The sequence below is a fragment of the Limulus polyphemus genome, unplaced genomic scaffold (assembly GCF_000517525.1).
Source record: "Limulus polyphemus unplaced genomic scaffold, Limulus_polyphemus-2.1.2 Scaffold4631, whole genome shotgun sequence".
Taxonomy (NCBI): Eukaryota; Metazoa; Arthropoda; class Merostomata; order Xiphosura; family Limulidae; genus Limulus; species Limulus polyphemus.
Genome location: NW_013670241.1, coordinates 51967 through 74852, shown reverse-complemented (window position 1 = coordinate 74852; position 22886 = coordinate 51967). Strand labels below are relative to the sequence as shown.

At 32.7% G+C, this 22886-nt stretch overlaps 2 protein-coding genes and 2 long non-coding RNA genes across 7 annotated transcripts in view; 2 read left to right on the top strand and 2 right to left on the bottom strand.

The window, feature by feature from the left end:
* The window catches only part of LOC111088877, a 13259-nt gene extending 9688 nt beyond the window's left edge, over positions 1 to 3571 (bottom strand). The window contains exons 1-2 of the long non-coding RNA XR_002613258.1: positions 3367 to 3571; positions 1147 to 1154 (exon numbers count right to left, since the gene is read on the bottom strand). This is a non-coding gene — a long non-coding RNA (uncharacterized LOC111088877). The remainder of the gene's footprint in view (positions 1 to 1146; positions 1155 to 3366) is intronic.
* LOC106471449 overlaps positions 1 to 6329 on the top strand; it is a 13587-nt gene extending 7258 nt beyond the window's left edge. Inside the window, exons 3-5 of one of the 4 annotated variants that reach the window (XM_022400062.1) lie at positions 2247 to 2450; positions 4192 to 4457; positions 5159 to 6329. In XM_022400062.1, the coding sequence (XP_022255770.1) occupies positions 2247 to 2450; positions 4192 to 4409 (422 nt within the window). In that variant the 3' untranslated portion in view covers positions 4410 to 4457; positions 5159 to 6329. Of the gene's footprint in view, positions 1 to 2246; positions 2451 to 4191 lie in introns of all 4 variants that reach the window. The other 3 variants (XM_022400064.1, XM_022400063.1, XM_022400060.1) reach the window with 3 other exon arrangements.
* A 772-nt stretch (positions 6330 to 7101) lies between these two features.
* LOC111088876 lies at positions 7102 to 9214 on the top strand. Its single transcript, XR_002613257.1, has 2 exons — positions 7102 to 7698; positions 8433 to 9214. It is a non-coding gene; the product is annotated as an uncharacterized LOC111088876 (long non-coding RNA).
* Positions 9215 to 12118: 2904 nt separating this feature from the next.
* Positions 12119 to 22886, bottom strand: part of LOC106471451 (protein FAM210A-like) — a 15770-nt gene continuing 5002 nt past the window's right edge. The window contains exons 3-4 of the mRNA XM_013932055.2: positions 21673 to 21973; positions 12119 to 12453 (exon numbers count right to left, since the gene is read on the bottom strand). Of these exons, the coding sequence (XP_013787509.1) occupies positions 21685 to 21973 (289 nt within the window). The 3' untranslated portion in view covers positions 12119 to 12453; positions 21673 to 21684. The remainder of the gene's footprint in view (positions 12454 to 21672; positions 21974 to 22886) is intronic.

Sequence of the window (22886 nt, the reverse complement as noted above, 5' to 3'; positions counted from 1 at the left end):
TAAGACAGAATACAGTTCCCTAGAATACATTGTTACGACACATTAAAACCAGAATACACTTAATCCCTTACGAATTAATTAGGTCCGACACACTTAAAGAACAGAACACCAGTTACCCTTAGAAACTATTGGTCCACACATAAAGACAGAACACCAGTTACCCTTAGAAACTATTGGTCCACACATAAAGACAGAACACCAATTACCCTTAGAAACTATTGGTCCACACATAAAGACAGAACACCAGTTACCCTTAGGAACTATTGGTCCACACATAAAGACAGAATCCTAGTTATCCTTAGAAACTATTGGTCCACACATAAAGACAGAACACCAGTTACCCTTAGAAACTATTGGTCCACACATAAAGACAGAACACCAGTTACCCTTAGAAACTATTGGTCCACACATAAAGACAGAACACCAGTTACCCTCAGAAACTATTGATCCACACGTAAAGACAGAATCCTAGTTATCCTTAGAAACTATTGGTCCATACATAAAGACAGAACATCCATTATCCTAAAAGTAGTGGTCCACACACACACAGACAGACCACTACAATTTTTCATGCAAGATTTGTCTAAAACAGTTCAAAGTACGCACACTTCTTCACTTGTCTTTTGTATATTTTCATAAACCTCACAAACGTACCTTCCATCTCTTACAAAGTGTCAGTTTGTTACTCTAATCATATTGATTAATAGAGGTTTATAGGGACTTTGCTAGTGTGCCATCTCCAGTTCAAACTTTAATGTTTTGTCTTATGAAATAAGTACATTAGAGCAAGAAGGGAGAAACAGAAGTGGGAAAATGTTGTGAAAATACATTTACTGAGGTATAATAGTAATGTAAAATATTATAAACAGGCTAGCTGATATGATAAAAGTTGAAATTTATAAATAAAATTTAAACTTTTTTCATTACAGTATAATTTAGGCCTTCCAGCAAGACCTTTGAAACCTACATGCATAAAAACCTTTATTTTCATTGTCATACTTAATTTATTCCATATATGTATGTATACACATGTTTGTGTGTGTGTGTAATTTATTATAAATATATATCCTTTAGTTTTTGCTCAAAGTAGGCCAAAAAATTTTTAAAAACCAAAACATTTGAAGGCAAACTTATATATTTAACTACAAACATTGCTGCAAAATTTTTATATTATAGTCATGATTATACAATACAAATATAACAATTTTGCAGCCTTTTTTCAAAATTTTACAGGTGCAAAGAAATTTGCATCCATAATTAGTCAAATATAAATTATTTATACATATTTTACTGTACAGTTTGGTTTGTGAAACCACAAGTTGGTTTGTGTTTTTAGAAAAAGAAACCTTTATTGAGGACTGGTAATGTATTTTGTGGCACTGTGTAAAATTCTGCATAAATATGAAGTATAGTATGCCTGACACAACCCCAACTTGTAGTTTCTGTAACAAAAAAAAATCTTCCTAACTTATTAAGCTGGTTCAGTGAATTACATGACAAAATGTCTGAAAATTAATTTTCTTTCATCTTTAATAAAAATCATTACCTTTATTAAAGCTTAACCTTCCAAGATTTTTAAGTTTGTTTAAATTTGGATTATTTGTCTTAAACTGTATATAACATTTATTTTCTTTCTTATTTGTTTTGTTTTTTAGAGCAATGTACATTGGGCTAACTGCTGTGTCCATCACGGGGAATTGAACCCTGGATTTTAGCATTTTAAGTCCATAAACTTAACACTATTTTATTATAGTTTCATTTCAGATGTAGTTGCTGACATCATAATGATGCAGCAGCTTCATTTTTATAGTATCAGTGAAGTAGTAACTTAACACTAGAAAATGTTTAACAATATTAATTTTAAAATTTGTCAAATTCATGATTTACTCTTACCCAGTAGCATTAATGTGAACATGATTTATAGAAGAAATCTATTTGTGTGTGATAATACATGAAGTACTAAAAACAGCTTCTTGCACATGTTTGTTTACTACTTGTGTTGGTGATGCAGCTTACAACTTTGGCATTATATATGTCAGGTAAACAAGTAAAATGCCCTCCTCTTTTTGTCTGTCAGGTAACTTTTTACATTAATAAGTAAAGTTTTTTTTTACTTTATAGTATTCCACCTCATTTTGTATCTCTTGAACTTCCCCAACTCTAAAGTTGGTCATTAGAAAATGCACTGAAGTATTCACTTCTGCCCTTTATGAGTATGTGAGTAATGGATAATTTACTTTTTTCAGACAAAACTACAACTGGTCAAATCATGGGATTAGGAGTGAGCATTTTTGTTGCCATCATAGTTAGCATAATAATCGTCTGTTTCATCTGTGTAGTAGGCATTGCAATTTGCTTGTGTCGCCGACAAGGACAGCACCAACAAGGTGCTCTTCAGCATCGCCAGCATGCTCCACTTCATCCACTTGGAAGTCATCCTCATTATCCTAGTAAGTACTATGATTAAAATATTGAGCCATTAGACAAGTAGTATTTAACAACTTGTTTGAACCAATTCCTAGCTTTTCACACCATATGTTATTACTTAGAAATTAAACCCTCAACCTTGTAAAAACACCACAGTGGTGGTGGTGGGAGAACTAAGTATAAGTTTGGAAGCCCCCCCTTAACAAATTTTTAGTAAGTTATGAAAAAAACATCTAGTTATTTCAGTGAAACATTAGAACCAGAAGTAGGTGATCATACCAACCTTTATTTCTGACTCAGCCAAAGACACACACTGAAGCTATGCATGAGGTAGAAAATTATATTATAACACTATTTGTTAATGACATCAATACCACTGTTTTTTACTAATAATATTCTGGATTCTATAGGTTTATTAACTGTTTTTAACACTTACACAAAGACCAGTGTTTTTACTAATAATATTCTAGATTCAAAATATTTATTAGGTTTATAAACATACATCAATACCACTATTTTTACTAATGATATTCTGGATTCTGTACATTTATTAGATTTATAAACAGACATCAGTACCACTGTTCATACTAATGGTATTCTGGATTCTGTACATTTATTAGGTTTATAAACATACATCAATACCACTGTTTTTATTAATGATATTCTGGATTCTGTACATTTATAAGATTTATAAACAGACATCAGTACCACTGTTCTTACTAATGGTATTCTGGATTCTGTACATTTATCAGGTTTATAAACAGACATCAATACCAGTTTTTACTAATAATATTCTGGATTCTATACATTTATTAGGTTTATAAACAGACATCAGTACCACTGTTTTTACCAATAATATTCTGGATTCTATACATTTATTAGGCTTATAAACAGACATGAAGATCAGTGTTTTTACCAATAATATTCTGGATTCTATACATTTAGATGTCTGTTTATAAACCTAATAAATGTATAGAATCCAGAATATTATTGGTAAAAACAGTGGTATTGATGTCTGTTTATAAACCTAATAAATGTATAGAATCCAGAATATCATTAATAAAAACACTGGTCTTGATGTCTGTTTATAAACCTGATAAATGTATAGAATCCAGAATATTATTGGTAAAAACAGTGGTATTGATGTCTGTTTATAAACCTAAAGTACCACTGTTTTTACCAGTAATATTCTGGATTATATACATTTGTTAGGTTTATTAACTGTTTTTAATACTTACACAAAGACATCAACACCAGTGTTTTTACTAATAATATTTTGGATTCTTACGACTTATAGAAATACACAGTTTTTATTCATAATCTACTAAAACTTTATGTTTATACATTGATATAATAATATCACTATCATGAAATAAATTTTTTTTCAGTATATAATAATCTTAGCATTTGTTTTGGATATATTAGAGAAATATCCTTAATCTAGATATTTTAGGAATTTTTTATGCATGGGAACAAGTAACTATGAAATATACTGCCCATGATGGAAGTATTTCAGAATACATACTGGTAATTTACAGCCGTAAAGATACATGAAAACTGTAAATATCCAGATTCTGCTTGCCCGGTAAACTGTGTAGAAATGTCACAGATTATGTATGAAGACAAGTTTATACAGAATATGGGTTAAAGTTTAATATTTTATAGAAGTTAGTCTCATACTACTACTCAGCTAGTGGAGTACATGCGATAAGGTATTTGTTAGTGATTACTGTTATTTTGTGGTTAAAAATGCCCCTCTCATAGTGGGGAGAAGTTTCAGTCTGACACCAGTAGATGGCTCTATTGTCTCTCCCGTGCCTGCCCCTCAGCAGCCCAGACCCGCTACAGTACCCCGCCCGAGAGACTTGGAGAGAAACCACCACCATACCCAGGAAACGTGTATTCCCCTGCCACAGGGATCAGCTATGACGTGCCCCATGAAAGCCTCTACTATCCCACAAAGTGAGAACTGGCTTGTATAGGAAATGGGAACAACTGCAGCACCATCAAGTTTATCAGGAATGGTTTGTGTAAGTGTATTTTCATTGTGTGAGAAAGAGGAAGTGATAATTGCAACGATGAAGTTCAGCCAAAAATGTTCAGTTGATGTTTTATAAGCCCACTAGATTATTAAAACAAACTAAGAATTGAAGCAAGAACTACACCACCATCTGTATGTCTCAATAACTGTCTGTCTTGTTTTCCAAATAATACATAAACATTAACCTGATATGATTGTATGTAAAAAGAAACTTGAGCCAGATAAGAACAATTACAAAACAAAGAACATTCCTCTTAACAACATTCACCAGCAACATTAGGGTAAAATTTGTTGTATATTCATTAAAATTAACTTTTACTTACTTTTCCAAAATATATTTCAATTTTTGTTTTTTATTACTCTAATGTGTAATGAGTAAATTTCCAAATAACTTGTATGTACCCACAATGGGTTTGTGGTAAAAACATCACAAGTTGTTTCATGAATTTGTTGTTTTAGTAAGAAATGTTTCAAAGATATATTTTTAAAAAGTCTTGACATTTTGGAACTCTCTTTTATAGGTTATCTTATGCAGAAGAATGATTCAAATGTTATTTCATTAGCTTTTATTTTTCTTCAAGCAGGTTTGTTGAGAAAAATCAAATCTCAGGTTTTTACCAAACATTCTTTAAACTATCATAAGTTTAGGTACTCTCTATCATGGTGATGATTTTTCAAGATTATTTTCAGAATTTACTCATGTTCCACCTGACTTAAAGGATGTTTTTAATACTGGCTCATGAAGAAAAGTAGTTTCACATGAGTAGAATTCAGTAAAGAGACAAAGTTGAATATGTCAGTAAATGATTATTTGTTAGGAAGTCACTTCAAACATAATGAGAAAAAGTCATATTTTGCTGACCTGACCATCTACAGAAGATTGGAGGAAGTTGAGAAGATAACAGAATGAACTTTTCTGTGGAATAAACTGGATAATTAACCTGTAGTTCTCTCTCTCTGTCTGCTAAGTTGTAGAAATTGCATTTTTTTTTTGTATGACAGTTAAAAATAGCATTAAACTTACTTTTTATCTAACTTAAGTATAAACTTTGATCCAGAATTAGCCCATCATGTGGGATAAAAACATTGGTATAATCCTTTTAAGTTGTTTCTAAACATAATGTGTAAGATGTAAATTCTGACTTTGATCCAAAGTTATCCTATCATGTGGGATAAAAACATTGGTATAATCCTATAAATTGTTTCTAAACATAATGTGTGTAAGATGTAAATTCTGACTTTGATCCAAAGTTATCCTATCATGTGGGATAAAAATGTTGGTATAATCCTATAAATTGTTTCTAAACATAATGTGTGTAAGATGTAAATTCTGACTTTGATCCAAAGTTATCCTATCATGTGGGATAAAAACATTGGTATAATCCCTTTATGTTGTTTCTACACATAATGTGTAAGATGTAAATGGTAAGGAAAACAAACATTAGTGAAGAATAGAAACTGCAATTATACTTCTTCAGGAAAAAAATTAATAGCATGTGTTCTATAAAGCCTGATTTACTGTCGTTAATCAGTCATGAATAATGAAATTTGGAGGAAGAATTCATCATAGAATTGACATATACCATAAGTTCATACTATATAATACATTGTCAAATATACAGATGTTTAAGACTAGCATTTATAGTTTTGGAACACAAAATAAATGTTTTTTTTCATGAAAAACTAAGAAAGATAAAAACTGTTACAATATATGATTCACAATCTAGAATTATCCATATAATTGGATAGTCATAAATATAATTTCTAGTAAGGAAGAAGTTCTGAAATTCCTGTTTAAAAGTTTACACCAATTTTTCTGGGTATCAAAATAACATAATAACAAACTTACTTGAATATAAAACAAATGCAAGTATCTCTTAATTAACTTTTAGCTCTACAACAAGGATATGAGGCAACAGTTAAGTCAAAATAATACGCGCACTAGTTATCTTAGTGAACTGTATAACATTAAAAAATTGTTTCAAAATCATGTGAAATGTTTTTATATCAATAACAATCCTATAAACATTTAAATCTACACCAGTTCTTGTTTTATAACAAGAAAGCAATAACTGCTCTTAAAAAGCAATACAAAATAGTTTGCTTTGAATAGTATTATAGAGTGAAGATTATACTATAGCTGGTCAACTGCTTGCAATTTAATATTCTTCATGATAGTGTGTATTTTTAAAGTGAAATGTGGAAATACTTGAATTTCTGTGTGATTCATAAGGCAGCATACTGGAGCTTAAACAGCAACAACATATTCTTTCAGTTTGTTGTATTGAATTAGCTTAGAAGTTTAAATTGATAAGTTCAAAATGCTGTTAATCATTCATTTACATTTTATTATAAATTATTTGTTTTATGTGTCCTTTAAATATTTAAAAAGATGTTAGAAATACTCAAATAATTTTAAACTTTTTGAAAATATAATTCTCAATTTAAGAATGTCAGTGTCTATAAAATTAATTTCAACTCACTCTCATGATAGGTTCAATGTAAAATACTTTTTTTGCTCTGATTTTAAATGTGCTTAAAACTAATTTTATAGACATTGATATTTGGACTTATTTATTGATTTTTATTTTTTTACAGTTTAGATATTTATTATGTCCTTCAATAATATTTTACTAATATTAATTTGAAGATTTGTGTAATGAAAGATTTTATTATATTCATGTTCAAATGTGGAAAATTTAACAGTGACTATAAAGAGTCAGTAAATCAATAAGACCTAGATAAAAATAAATTAAAAAGCTAAAGTTCCTATGTGTTTATAGTTTTAATCAATAAAAATGTCATCTGTTTCAATTTATAAACTTTGATAGATGAAAAATCTTTTCACTTGGCTTTTTTCTATAAAGTAGAAAACAATAGACCCAATTTTTATTTCTGATTAGAATGTTAGTTACAAGTTTATCTCATAGGTCATACAAGCAGAACTAAATGTCAATTATCATAAGATAGCTGCCACTAGAAAACTAATAACCTAAAATAGATCAATAATACAATAACATTATCTAATTACTGATTCCTGGTGCCATGTATCTATCTATGTAGGATCTGAACTTGGCCTCCAAACTGTCAAAACCAGTTCTTTATTGTCTGAACACTTTAATTACTGACTCCTGGTTCCATGTATCTATCTATGTAAGATCTGAACTTGGCCTCCATGCTGTCCAAGCCAGTTCTTTACTGTTTGAACACTGTTTAATTACTGACTCCTGGTTCCATGTAGGATCTGAACTTGGCCTCCATACTGTCCAAACCAGTTTTTTACTGACTCCTGGTTCCACAAGAGTATTATATCTATGTAAGATCTGAACTTGGCATCCAAACTGTCTGAACACTGTTTAATTACTGACTCCTGGTTCCATGTATCTATCTATGTAAGATCTGAACTTGGCCTCCACACTGTCCAAACCAGTTCTTTACTGACTGGCCACTGTTTAATGACTGATTTCTGGTTCAACAAGAGTATTATATCTATGTAAGATCTGAACTTGGCCTCAAAACTGTCCAAACCAGTTCTTTACTGTCTGAACACTGTTTAATTACTGATTTCTGGTTCCAAAAGAGTATTATATCTATATAGGATCTGAACTTGGCCTCCATGCTGTCCAAGCCAGTTCTTTACTGTCTGAACACTGTTTAATCACTGACTCCTGGTTCCATATATCTATCCATGTAGGATCTGAACTTGGCCTCCAAGCTGTCCAAACCAATTCTTTACTGACTGGCCACTGTTTAATTACTGATTTCTGGTTCCACAAGAGTATTATATCTATGTAGGATCTGAACTTGGCCTCCAAGCTGTCCAAACCAGTTCTTTACTGTCTGGCCACTGTTTGATTACTGACTCCTTGTTCCATGTATCTATCTATGTAAGATCTGAACTTGGCCTCCATGCTGTCCAAACCAGTTCTGTACTGTCTGAACACTGTTTAATTACTGACTCCAGGTTCTATGTATCTATGTAGGATCTGAACTAAGTCTCCAAACTGTTCAGACCAGTGCCACACTATATGAGATTCATGTATTGTTGTTGCAGACTTGTTTTTATTTTCACATATTTTATCTGCTGGATATTGTTGATGTTGTGATCATTTTCTAAGCTCCTGAATTTATTTGCATGTTTTCAATATCTGTATTTTTCTCTTTCTTTTTTTTTTGTGATGTGATAAGTTTAATAAAATGGTGTCCTAGGAATTACAAGTAACACCTAGTGCTGGAGTAGTTTGTTTAGTCTCTAACTAATATATAAGCTACATTGACAGCTTTCATAAACTTGTGAAAAGTAACACATATTGAAGAAATGTGAAAGTTCCCTTTGAAATATCAATGACATTTATTGGTTATGTATAGAATAAAAGTTGCATTTGGATTATCAAAGTCACTTAGTGAGCATGTAATAGAATGCAGTTTGTTTTAGAATGTTAATAGACTAGTTCAATTTGTGCAGTGGATTTACAATAAGAGTTCCCTCCATCAAGCAGTATATACATGTCAAAACAACTACATTTGCAGATGTTGTTTTTGTGCACTTTAGAATTAGTACATATCAGTTTATGTAGAGGTAAATTCTGTTTAATAATGTTTTGTGTAGGCTTATTCAGACTTTTTTTTTCTAGACCGGAATGTGATGTGAAAATGAGAATACAATAATATAATTATGTAAGAGCACCACTTTTGTAAGTGCACCTGAACCAGTACTCTTAATTAATAAAAAAAAACGTTTATATACTTTCTTGTGCTTACCATAATATTTAGCTTCAATTCCTCAAAACATTTGATGTATTCAGTGGCAAGTTCCAGTTATATTTTATACTATAACCATAACGCACACCATTTACTGTTTGAATATTTAACATTTTTATACGTTTTAAAGCACTAGAAAAAGAAAAAAACTTAATACTTTCTTCAAATTCTCAACCATAGTTCACATTTTAAATTACCAGCCACTTCTGCTTTACATAAATAGTGGTCAAATCATAATATTTTTATCTGTTTTGTACATTTTGACTAACTTATAACACACTTGCATTAAGAGTTGATTATTCACAATCACATAGCATTACCAGCAAGAAATTCAATCATCAAATTTATTTTGTAACCTTTGTTGATTCAGAAACTTATCAAACATAAACAGATGGAACACAGTAGTTCAAAGTATTTACCAAACATTAGCAGATGTAACAGAGTGGTTCAAAGTAGTTACCAAACATCAGCAGATGTAACAGAGTGGTTCAAAGTAGTTACCAAACATCAGCAGATGTAACATAGTGGTTCAAAGTATTTACCAAACATCAGCAGATGTAACAAAGTGGTTCAAAGTATTTACCAAGTCTCAACAGATGGAACACAGTGGTTCAAAGTATTTACCAAACATCAGCAGATGTAACACAGTGGTTCAAAGTATTTATAAAAGCTCAACAAATGTACAGAATGGTTCAAAGTATTTACCAAACATCAAAAAATTTAATAGGGGCCCAATGAATATTTCCCAATAACATATTAACCATTGTAGAAATAAGGAAGTCTGAAATTATGTCTTTGACTTGTTTTCACATAAAGCTGTAATAATTCTAGCTTTTTTCAGTTATTTAATTATATTTTTAATGCCAAACTAAAACTAATGAATTGTTTTTCCTGAGGAAATGAAGCTTTTGTATTGCCACAATAGAACTCTAATAATTTTTATATATTTTTGATTCTCTGTTTTATTATAGTATCAAGCATTTGTAACTGTTGATCCTTTCTCACAGTTAAATTATGATGGGTTTAGTTGAATATGTTCATTTAGTTGATGCAATTCCACCACAAACTACTTTCCGTGACTCTAGAAGTGAATGTGACAATAATGAGTGTAGTTTGATAAACTCGGTGATAAGTACATTTCCAGTTTTGTGGCTTCAGAAGTGAATGTGACAACAATGGGTGTAGTTTGATAAACTCGGTCATAAGTACATTTCCAGTTTTGTAGCTCTAGAAGTGAATGTGACAATGGGTGTAGTTTGATAAACTCGGTAATAACTAAAGTTTCGGGACATGGGGCTAAGCATTCAGCAACAAACTAAATTTTTTAATTGTGTAATGGTAATCATATTTAAAATTATCTATTTTCATGCTTTTAAAAAGTAAAAAATGTTTCTTTTCTAACTTCACTGATTAGTGACTTCCATAGAAGACATGTTCATTAGTTCTAATATTTTGGAATGTAAAAGAATTTAACTTATTGTAAGTCTTTTATTTAATAATTATGAAATGGATTTAGTGGTTTTGAGTAAATACTTCTTGTAAATTGAACACGAATTTGAGTTCTTAATAACTGTTTTTTTTTTGTGTTCTGGAATCTTGTTCGCGGCAAAGTTTGTTTATGGACCCTACTTAAGCATCTTCAAACTTGAAAACAAATTCTTGTTTAAACCTCTTTTGTCAATTCCACCTTAGAAGTCAGTTTCACTTTTGTTAGGACTTAATTCTGTAACTTGCTTGTATGTATTTATACAAGTGTGATGTTTATGTCTCCTTGAAATCAGCAGCAATGGGATATGGCACTTGTTAATGTTATGTTTGGTGAAAACTGCAAGCAGAGTTATCTAAGTTAACCTTATATGGACCACATCTTCCAGAAGGCAAGTGCGTATCAAATTTCAGATTTTATGTAAAATTTCATAATTCTAACTCTATTTCAACAATTTTTAAAACAAAAATAGTTTAGAATTGATATTTTGTCAACATTTACTTAGTGTAATTCACAGAATAGTGTTCTAACTTTCATTTCTACGGCTTCGAATCTTGCTTGTAAACAAATTTTTTATAATTTTTCAGTTCATCCCAAAGGATAGGTTTATATTTGCTAAGAAAAATTGTAAATCCTTGAAAACATTATTATCTGTGTCTTGTTACTGACATGACTTTCCCACTTTGTTCATAGTTTTATTACTACAACCTTTTATTCCCACCCTTGTATGATGTAACAGCATATGGTCTGAACAATTACTAATGAAAACAGCTTTGGAAATAGCTACAGGTAACAGTTTGATAGAGCAGATATGTGATTTAAAGTCTTTTGAAAATGTTAGTACTTTATGATTTGTTACTACCTGGACCTCCTGTATGAATAAACCTCATGGAAAGTTGAAGACTTGGAAACAAACTAGATATAAGAGAATTTACTTAATAGGTTCATTAGATGTTCTTTTCATTTCTGGAAATTTTTAAATTGTATCTGTTTGGGGCTATGAAAATATTCTTCTATGACAAGACGTCAGGTAAGTTACATTAGGTTTAGAAAGTATAGCAGAAATAAAATTATTCTGATGGTTCATATTCTTATTTCTTGAATATTGTTGTTGCATTTATACTCAAGCAATGCAGATAAATAAAAGAACTTATTATCTATTGAAAAGTTACTCAGTTTATGTGATAAAAGTTGATTTCGACCAAGAATATTGTCACCTCACTTGCCCAAAATAATAATGCCATTTTGAGAGGTCAGGTCCTAGGTCACTAATAAATTGCTATCAGTTTTTTTATTTATAGCTAAAAATAGTGACCACAACATAAAGTATCAAAAGAAATATGTAAAGAATATCAATCAAGTTGAGACTGACTGGATAAAAGAAATGGAAATTTCTGATCACCAATAAAAAAAAAAATGAAATACTAAGACAAAAGGAGCATTTTAATGTTCTTCAAAACTGTTTCACATGAGTTTGGAAATCTCACAAACTAAAGTACATGAATTTTAGGTACTATGTTTCATGCAATTTGAATTAAGTATTTCCACTGTGAATAGGAAATAATTAAGGGATATCAGTGCCAACCCTCCAGTCCAGAAAGAATTAAGCAGCATTGGAATATATCCATTTCCTAGTAATTCCTATTATATTTGGTGTATACTTCAAGCAGAGCTGTCTTCCCAAACCTGCTGCTACATCTAATTTCAGGAGTTGAGCTTTCCTGTAGGCTTGATGAAGCTAAGATGTTTGCAAATAAAAAAATCATAAAAACCTTAAGAGAAGTGAAGAGTATTATACATTTCACAAACAAGTTCCATTAACATTTACTCTGATGCAAGTCTCACACGTGTAGGATCAGAACTGTTTTATTCACATTAAAATAAATAGTTGTTTGTGAAAACAAAATCAATGTAACAGTACCATCTGTATATAAAAAATTATATTTGTTTTTTTTTACTTTCAAAACGTCTATTATTTATTGACATGTTCATTTGTACGTACAAATGATAGGGAAAAAAAAGACATACATACTAGTTTTTTCCAACTTAAACATACAATTCCTTGAAGATTAATACAAAGATGTTCCAGTGCTTTTTTTCCTCATTTAATTTTGTTATTAAATATTCAAATTTTTCCTGACATTGAAATAAATAATACAGTGTCACAATCCTTAGAGCACACCTTATTGTATAGTTATCAAAGACTTGCCACATTGGGTTAACTTCGATATGGATGTCTAGCCTTCACCACACAAAATAATTTATATCTTTTCATTACAGTCTTCTCAAAGAATTGTCTCTTAAATTTTTATACCATGCAAGAAAAACTTCCTTCTACTTTCTTCAGCAGTTTGAGGTAAAAACATACCAAAAGATGTCAAAATGATAAATATAAAACTATAAAGTGTTTTGGCATTCTGTTATGAACATTGATAAAAAATGAAACAAAAATATTGCAGAAAATTTAAATTAAATAACAATAATCCTATGAAATCAGACAAATGAAAGAATACATTAAACACGTGGTCATCACAGCCTTCCAAGTTTCTTTGAAACTAATCCAAATGTATATTAAATTATGAGTGGTATTTTAAGACCTATTCAAAAAAAATATTTTGAGTAAATTTTGTTCATCACATTTACATATAAAGGATAATAATTTATTGAATTATTTTTTTCAGTCAACAGCATAGAAATATAATGTAGTTAAACACAAATTTCTGTCACTGTGAAAAATACTTCACAAACCCTCATTCAAAGAAGTTAACCTTTTACTGGACCCATCTATATTTATACCTTCAAATAGTAATGTCTAACATGATTATGCCTCTGATATCATAAATAAAAATGTGAAAAGAGTTTTGGATGCACATGACATTTACTGTTCTTTAATGCTAAAATTTTAAGTCAAGTGGAATGGCTTTGCTAGGTCAGTCCTGACCACCTAATTCCAGTAGTGGACATATCCTACAGAAATTAAACCAGAATAGACCTTATCTTATGCAGGATTCAGAAATGGCATGAAGATAAGGAAGATATTATCATTTTATCAGAGCTGATGTGAGGAAAATTTTAACACAAGCAAGGCTATGGTCATGGGTGATTCATCATATCATCTCAAACATGCACACTGCCCAGCTTAGGCTCTCTACTGACTTCTGCTTATACAATGTAACAGCTACTCAATACCAAATTTGTTGGGTTTCCAGATTTAATCAGTCCCCACACATCTAGCAAATTTGTCAGATTTTCTCTACTTGACTCAAAGATTGTGTTAAAAAAGAACAGTACAGTAAATGTAAGATGTACAGATATAAAATAGTGGCCTACATACTGGACTTTAAGAAATCAAACAATATTGATTTTGTTGATACTGCAATAACAAAAAGCCAACATGACATCACCAATACTAAAAGTTTTACTAAAACCTTTTGTCTGAAGAAATTCCAGTGATGGTTCTACACAAAAGGATATATATAAAATAATTAACATTTAAATAATATATTCCTCATTATTTTAAACATTACTGATAAACTCAAAAATTCTCAACTAAAAGTTAACTTTTTTGAAAGCTATCTTCCTCGTGTGTCTGCCTTATACTTGCATGTCACTAGCCTTTAGGAAACTCCCACTTAAGCTCACGAGATTTCTCATGATTTGCATAACAATGCTGTTATGCAATAAAAGCCCTTCATCAATAGGAGGGCAACACAACCTCCCTGCACACTCTAGCTCCCTCTATGCTTTTGTACTCATGATCTTCATACTATAACAAGACAAGGAATACAAAGTTGCACTAGAGGTGAGAAGTGTGAAGAGGTATCTATCAGAAATACATATTTAGGTAAGGAAAATGTTAAATTCCAAGGCAGTACATATCTCTTCACACAGAAAGCTATAATCCCACGTTGATATGGCAGAGGGACTGGTGCAAAAATTACCAAGATGAGCTCATCTCTTCCAGGGTACACTCTTTGCCCAGATTGGAAAGTAGGAAGAGGCAAACAAAATCCATGTGTTAGGGGAAGAATAAGAACATGGCTGTCTGAGTACTTGCACACAAGATGTCAGAGAGCCAATATGTGCATCATGGTTGGGGCGCATTCAAACCATACCGAGTACTCACCTCAACTCTACTGTCAGACTTCTTCAAACAATACCAGCTGTAGGAGGAGTGCAAAGAATTCATACTAGAGATTGTATAATGTTAGTATGTGCATTGACTCAACAGAACAGTCATCTTCTCCAGGAGGAGAGCACATTTTATAAGAAAGTTCTCACCTCAAATCAACTGAACAGGAGATGATCGCAGGTATTCGGTAGGTCAACTCCAGTCCAAAACCGGGTGGCATCGACAATGTCTTCAGATCTGCAGTAAAAAGAGGGTCCCAACTGTCTCCACCTCATAACCAGGAAGCAGAAGGGAAAACAACTACTGTTCCAACAACACAGGAAGGGCATATCCAACACCAGGCCACCTGGGAACCTGACATCTGGGCAATGGTAGGACGGAGGGAATACAAATGTGTGGGTCAACTCTCGTCCAAAATGAGACTGAGGCAGGAACTTTTTGTCCAGTTCACAGTAAAAAGAGGATTCCTACCAACCATGAATGAGGACTTATGTTGACTGGTCCGATGCCAATCCAACACGAAACCACCCAGGAACAGACATGTGGGCAGTAGTAGGGTGGAAGACACTGGCATGTTATGAGCATAATTAAAAGAGGGATGACCTGTGCCACACTGACAGTGTTGCCATTGCCCAACTTCCCACAGACTGACACCACTGACACTGCCTATTAGGTCCCAATCTGTAAGGGTTCTCCATGATCGATCACTCCAGCAGCTAGGAACTGGTATGTGGTAAGGGTCTCCCTTGCTCCACTCAGTGAAAAAGGGGGAAAGGAATTTGCAGTAGAAAGATCCAGACAAGATGCCCAGATCCCCATCATACACCTGCCAGAAACATCTTTTACTGGAGACAGTGCAACAGGTAACCAAGTAAACTTATTTTGAAAAACCAGCAAGCGCGAGCCAGGGAAGCTGACAGAGCACCCCCAAGTGATGGCTTTTTCCATGTTAGAATATATCATGAGGATATCTCAAGTGGTCTTGTAAAACACCCATGTGAACAGTGAGTATATAGGTAGCCAGGGCAGATGGTGTGAATGCTTTTTGTTATCCTGGCTTGATGCAGAACTTTGAGAAACAAGTGTACCCATGAAGGCACCACCAGACACCTGGCAGGATCCTGGAAGTAGATGTTATAAACCAAAGGGGAATGTACTCACTCGTTTAAGGACAGTGAGTATATTGTAGGACAGCAAATGGAGGCAGTAAGTGAATCCTGGGAGACAAGACAGCCAAATGTCATAGAAAGTGAGCAATTAAGTTATGTGAGGTAGTCCATATGCCAGCATTAATTATCTTGTCCAGTGGCCTTAGGAAATAAGCAGCAAAAGAATGAGAGGTGAGACAAATCTGATGGGATGAAGAGGAGAAGATCAAACAAAGATGTGACACACCATACTAATAAAGGCAGAAAGAGATTGTCTCTGAAGGAAGAGGAATCCCAGGAAATTAGGAGTGGAAGACAGAAACCTTGAAAGTGAGAGGTACAAGGTTAGGAGTAATGAACAGCACAAACTGGAGCAAAAAAGTCTGTCCAGTAACTAACAAGCATAGCAAAGTGAAATAGAAGGACGGGAGAGAGAAGATGGTTGGAGTTTTTCCTCCCCAAGCAGCTGAGGACTGAGGGAGAGAAGACTGGACAGGAGAAAAAAGAATAAGACAATGATGGAAAGGGTATGGGATGAGTCACTAGCATAAAGAAGAACAACTGCAACCACAAGCAAGAAGATAAAAGAATATGTCTGAGGAGGAAGCAGTAGAAGTTGCAGTTTGGGTAATAGTGTGCAAGATGACACTGAGGTCCCAGTCAGACATGGGAACAGGGCAAGTGTGTGCATGGATAAGGAAGGATCTGAATATGGTGTAGAGAAACAGGGAGGAAACACCTTGCAATATCAAGCAGACAAAATAGTGAAGACAAGGTCACCCAAAAATATGCAAAGGCAGAGACAGCTGAACCTTGTACAATAGTCTGGTAAAGGGAAGGGAAATGTCCAATGGTAGAGTGGTGACATACGGATTAACTTTCAAAGACATGCCCCCTTCTCCCACATGGGTAGAAGGACCAGTTAGAATGATGCTCAAAAAGAGAAATAATTACCAAATGGTAAAGTCTGGTGCCACAAGCAAAGGACTGGACTAAGTCAAACATAAAGGTGGAAAGACAAGATCTAGTGATGAAAAAATGGTAGATGCAGAAGTAACTGAGCATATAATTGGCAGGGGAAGAGGGGTTGGGTTGATATAAAAGACTATACCAAATGGAAGGCAGCAACATCCAGGGTTAAGGGATGGAGAACAAATAATCAGAAGAGAGGAAGCATGAAAGTGAGAGGGTTGGCTAAGCAACAATGAGTAGAATCCTCAAAATTGAACCCTCAATAGAAACAGGGGGAAAAGATATGTACTGCAGGCAGAACACAGTCTGGTCTAGAGAATTGGTCCAAGAAGGAAGGATCAAAGTTTGCAAGCAAGAGTTTCTGGATTGGATTACTCCATGGTGGTGAAACCAAGAAGTTCTTGGGATGAAACATAACTAATCCACTAGGAGTGGTAATGATAGTATCATGCCCAACACTGTAACGGAAGTTCAAGTGCAGAGATATAAAGAGAGGACTTGTCCTGGGTCCATGTTCCAGATGCAAAATAGACATAGGTGAAGAAGTCCAGAGTGGATGGAGATAATGGAACAAGAGATCAGTCCAGCTACCCATACAAGTATTAGAATAGAGGAAGGAACAAGAGAACCATTGAGATCAAAGAATTCCATTAGGCATCCCAGTGGTTATGCAAGGATCAACTGAGGAGGTACATATGCATGTGACTCAAAGGGATAAGCAGTCCCCATGAAGCTGTGGTTACCTAACCCAAAACCTCATACACAGAATGAGTAGGACAGGCACTTATCTTAATGACAGTAAGTTCCAATGCACACAGGCAGATGGAAGAAGGCTGATCCCAGCCAAGAATAAGTTGAAAAGACATTCTCAGTGAATAAGATATTGATTTGGAGTGAGAAATTGGTGGAAATGGTGATGAAAACAACTTCAAAAGGACATTAGACACAGATGGGAGCTGAAGAAGAAAAGGAAATAAGAGGAATGTAAAGGAAGTGGAGAGAAAGTCTGTGGGTAAAAAGCAGAAAACTACCAAATGGACAGAAAAGTGTGACCACAAAAGCATAAACTATGACAGCCAGGCACCCACAGGACTCACCACACAACAGAAATGTCACCAATGAGCTCAACAGGACTGATGCCAAGTAGAAGAGGAAGTTGAGAATAAAACAATTCATGGAACTAAGGATGAAGAAAAGGTAAAATGGTGGAGGGTAGGGTTGTTTTTCACACTCGCTATCTTTGAGTAAGGCAAAGCATAGAATAAATTAATCAAATTATTGAACCTTTTAAATGTGAATTTTAAAACACAAATAATACATAATTAACTAAAATATAAAAGTAAAACCAAAATTCAGTTTAACTGTCTATCAAACTAATATGTATAAGGTAAGAAAAAATAGCCAAGCACTAGGAACCCTACATTAAACAACAATGGACTAAGTTATATTTTGCCTCATTTGTAAATGGACATATGTTTCTACATTTACTGTTAATTTGATGACATTTCAACAGGAAACCTGCTCTTTCTATTAATTATAAGCATGCCCTTCAAGTTAAAACTCATTTAGCAACACAGCTTCTCCTTTGGAAGTGGACGTGGCTTATCTTGAACTAAAGAATTTTTTAAGATATTTTCCTATGACAAAAGTTCTTGGAATTGGACTCAAGTTACTTGTAAACAAGCTATGTACATGTACTCTGAACACCTACAAGAGACATCTACATTACACACACTTGTTTCTTGTATATTAGTTCTAATGTTCAAATATCTTGAATTGCGAAATCGTCAAGTGTTAACAAACCAAAATATTTAATTTTGTTTTAGAAGTTTCTTTTGAAGTAAAACTGAGATAATGTAAAACTTTGAATTATAGCATACTTGATGAAAATACTTTCATTAAATTTGGAATGTAACTCAGTAATATGCGCAGAGAGAGTTTTAAAAATGACATCATCATTATAGTGTTAAGGTTCTCTTCAACAGGGAGAGAAGTTCCCAAAGCCTAAATAGGTGAAAGAACAATGAAGTTTGTCCTCCTCATTCACCCCACAAACAAGGGGAGGGAACACCCAATGAAGGGACTGAAGCTGAAGCACCTAGCAATATATGTGAACCTACTACCCTATCCATAATGGCCTCCATGTCATCCCAAGAAACATGCCTCCATAAGCCATCATTATTACACAATCTGTGTGAGGAAATTAGTCACTCATACAAGTAGCAGAAAGCAGTACATGAACTAGTATTCGTACTTTGAAGAAAAAAGGAAGGAAATTAAGTTCCCTCAACATCACAAGTCTCATTATATTGACAAATAAAAATGTGTGATATGTTCAGTGCCAAGGAATAGAATGAAAATCATGAGTGCAAAAGCATAGAGGGAGGCAGTGTACAATTAGGTTGTGTCACCCTCCTATTGATGGAGGGCTTTTGCTGCATAATAACATCACTATGCAGAAGCTCAAATCATGAGAAATCTTGTGAGTTTAGGTGGGAGTTGCCAAAAGGCTAGTGGCTTGCAAATCCCTAAGGCAGATATCTTTCTGCATTCACAGGTGTGCATCACCTCAAAAAAATTACATTCTTAGTTTTCTACTGACCAGCTCATGTACTGTAGCTTACTGGTATAGCTTCTTTCTATACTTCACTGCAAAAACACTATGTTATTCTTAGAGATTGGCTGAGATTGATGTAGACTAGTTGTGAAATGACAAAAACAATGTATTCTGATCTAAAACAAGCAATATTTCTATTGCATGGACAAAAACAATGTAGTCTACAATTTGCTGACAAGAATACATGCAAATAATAAAACAGTAGATCAACTCCAAGTGGTTGTGAAATTCACATCATAAAACACAAATAACATTAAAATTAAACAACTTCCACAAAAAGATTTGAAATTTCAATTAATGATATTCCCAGTCTTTACAAAATGACAAACTGCATGGCAAACATATTTTACACAAAATAAAAATCCTATCTTAATATACTAGGAACAAAAGTTTAAGTTTATAACTTTATTCATATTAAAAATAAAAACAGTCTAAGGTGGTTTTCTTTCTTAATCTGAGAATTCAATTGCTTGAGCGTACCACTTACAGTAAGAATGTCTTTGTAGTTCAACTAATTTATTTTTATAGCAATGCATTTTAGCCAGGAAACACAGCCTAATTTCAGTTTCAATGTTAGCAAGCTTATTATTTCCACTAGCCTGTAGAGCTGGGTGATTAGTGGAATTTTTAACTGATTAATCAACGGGTTTATTATTCAATTACATTCAAATAATCAACTATTACATCAATGAGGAAGAAAAAACTAATAACACCAACAATAGGACTTTGATAACCTGTGGTGTGAAGAACATAGCCCATTATGTAACTTTGTGCTTATCAAACAAACATAATGGCAATTTTTCAATTACTTTGATAATTAAAAATTGCAGTAATCAAAATTCCTAATTCCAATTAGTTGATTATTATCATCAGTCATAAAACTCATCAATTAAGCTGAACAAACTTGAATTAATCAAACATAATAAGGAAAAATCTAAATTGGTAGTATTTTTTATTACTAGGTAGTTGGAATAATCAAAAACAGTAAAAATCAAAACATCTTATTCAATTAATTGATTGTTAGAATAATCATAAACAGTAATAACTGAAAACACTAATTTCTATCAGTTGATTATTTTCTTGGCATTAATCAATTTAATTATAATTTTGATTAATCAATTGTTGAAATAATCAAAAATAATAATGTAATTGGAAACACACTGATTTTGATTATTTTATTACTTTCATGACATTAATCAATTTATATGACACTGATTGACATAATCACTGGTCTTTGGAAATTGATTATAATTTACTTAATCACCTAAATCTTTGTAGACAGGTATAAACATTAACATGAAAATATCAGTGAACAAAAATAAACATATTATATTTGAATCCACATATTTAACTCCAGCATCTTGTATAATTTTTTATTCTTGTGTTCATAACATTCCCAAATTTGCTAGTGTTAATATCTACCATTTTCACAATAATTTTAAGTAATTAAAAACACTAACAGAAAATACCTCAAGAAAGTTTAACAAGCTATTACTCCATGATACGTGATATTACTTTAGCATAAAAGGAGGAAGCATTAACTATAACAGATTTAAAACAAATGAAAGTAATCTTTAACTAAATATTGTATGACCATGCATAAAAAAAAAGGTTGGCACACACTTTTTCACTCTTTATGAAGGTAAGTGACTTTTTGCAGGTTTTCTGAAGCTACCTCAATAAACCGCTGAGTTATTAAAAATTACCTTACCAGCAAGGTAATAAAAAATATTAGATTACCACCCTAGTTATGTTTTATAGTATTCAGTATATTTTGGTACTTGTAACTTAAACAAGCTGTAACTTCTAAGGAGCATCTAATATAAGCAAATTTAGAAAGTTTTTTCTTTCATTCTTGGCACACAAAGCACTAATGCACTGAAAACAGAAATCCATTTGGGAACTATAATCTACACTAAAACATTTAACTGATAATTTTGACATAAATACAACTTTGAATGATGCTCACAATCTATATGTGTATTCAAATACCAAGGTGAAAGATCTGAAGATAGGTATTACTCAAATACTCTTCTGTAGCAATAAGCCAGTCACACAAATTAATGTTCTATTTTTATTAATACTTACCATATACTAATATCACTTTTGATCTTGTTTACTTGTATGTTTGTCTCTATAAATGTCTCGCTTTGTTTTGATCATTGTCTTGATTTGCTGACTGGATGGCATGGGTCTTAGGTATCCTTTCTTAGAAAGGTATTTTATGGACAAGGTTGTTCCTGCAAGAGTTACTGTGTACCTCGCAGGAGTAACAATTTTGTACATCACAGAAGCAACAGCTAGATGACCAAGACCTTTGTCTCGAACTGGCTCCAGAATAGATTCTGGAACATTCCACGCTTCCATATAAGGAACAATGTCAAAACCACTGGGAGAGAAATAAAAAACAATAAAGCTTTATCAGGTTTAATGAAAAAAGTTTAGTCTCTCCATTCATCAAATATAACAAAATTACACATAAATATATTGAAACCTTTAGATTTCTAGCTTGAAGCTTATTACATAACTTTTTTCTACTTTAAAAGGATGATTCAAAAAAGTTACTGTAAAGTTCATGTGTAAGATTACTATATGCTAATCTTATATAAAAAAAAGCATTACAGCCTATTCATTCTAACATGAAACTGATTATGTAATAACAAACTTTTCAATCTAGCTACCTGTGCAACTGAGACTTTAAAATACCACATCAAGTGAGTGGTGGTTTAGTACAAACCAAGAAAAAACCTACTGACTGTTAACCAATGTGAAATATTCATTTTAATTATGTTCGATTTACTACCCAAACATCTGATTTTCTTGAGATGAGATTCAGAAACAAATAGATAAAAAAATAATAATAACACGTACCAAAAAATAATTCACAACCAATCTCCAATTATTCTGATCAATCATCAAACCACTATCCATTTTTGTCGCTTATACTAAGTAAAGACAAAACAAGTTTAGTTGCAGCTTTACCAAGCTACTGTCATCACAATCTACAGTTGTATGATGGAACACAATACAAGTTTAGTTGCAGCTTTACCAAACTACCAAGCTACTGTCATCACAATCTACAGTTGTCTGATGGAACACAAAGCAAGTTTAGTTGCAGCTTTACCAAGCTACTGTCATCACAATCTACAGTTGTATGATGGAACACAAAACAAGTTTAGTTCAGCTTTACCAAACTACCAAGCTACTGTTATTACAATCTACAGTTGTATGATGGAACACAAAACAAGTTTAGTTCCAGCTTTACCAAGTTACTGTTATTACAATCTACAGTTGTCTGATGG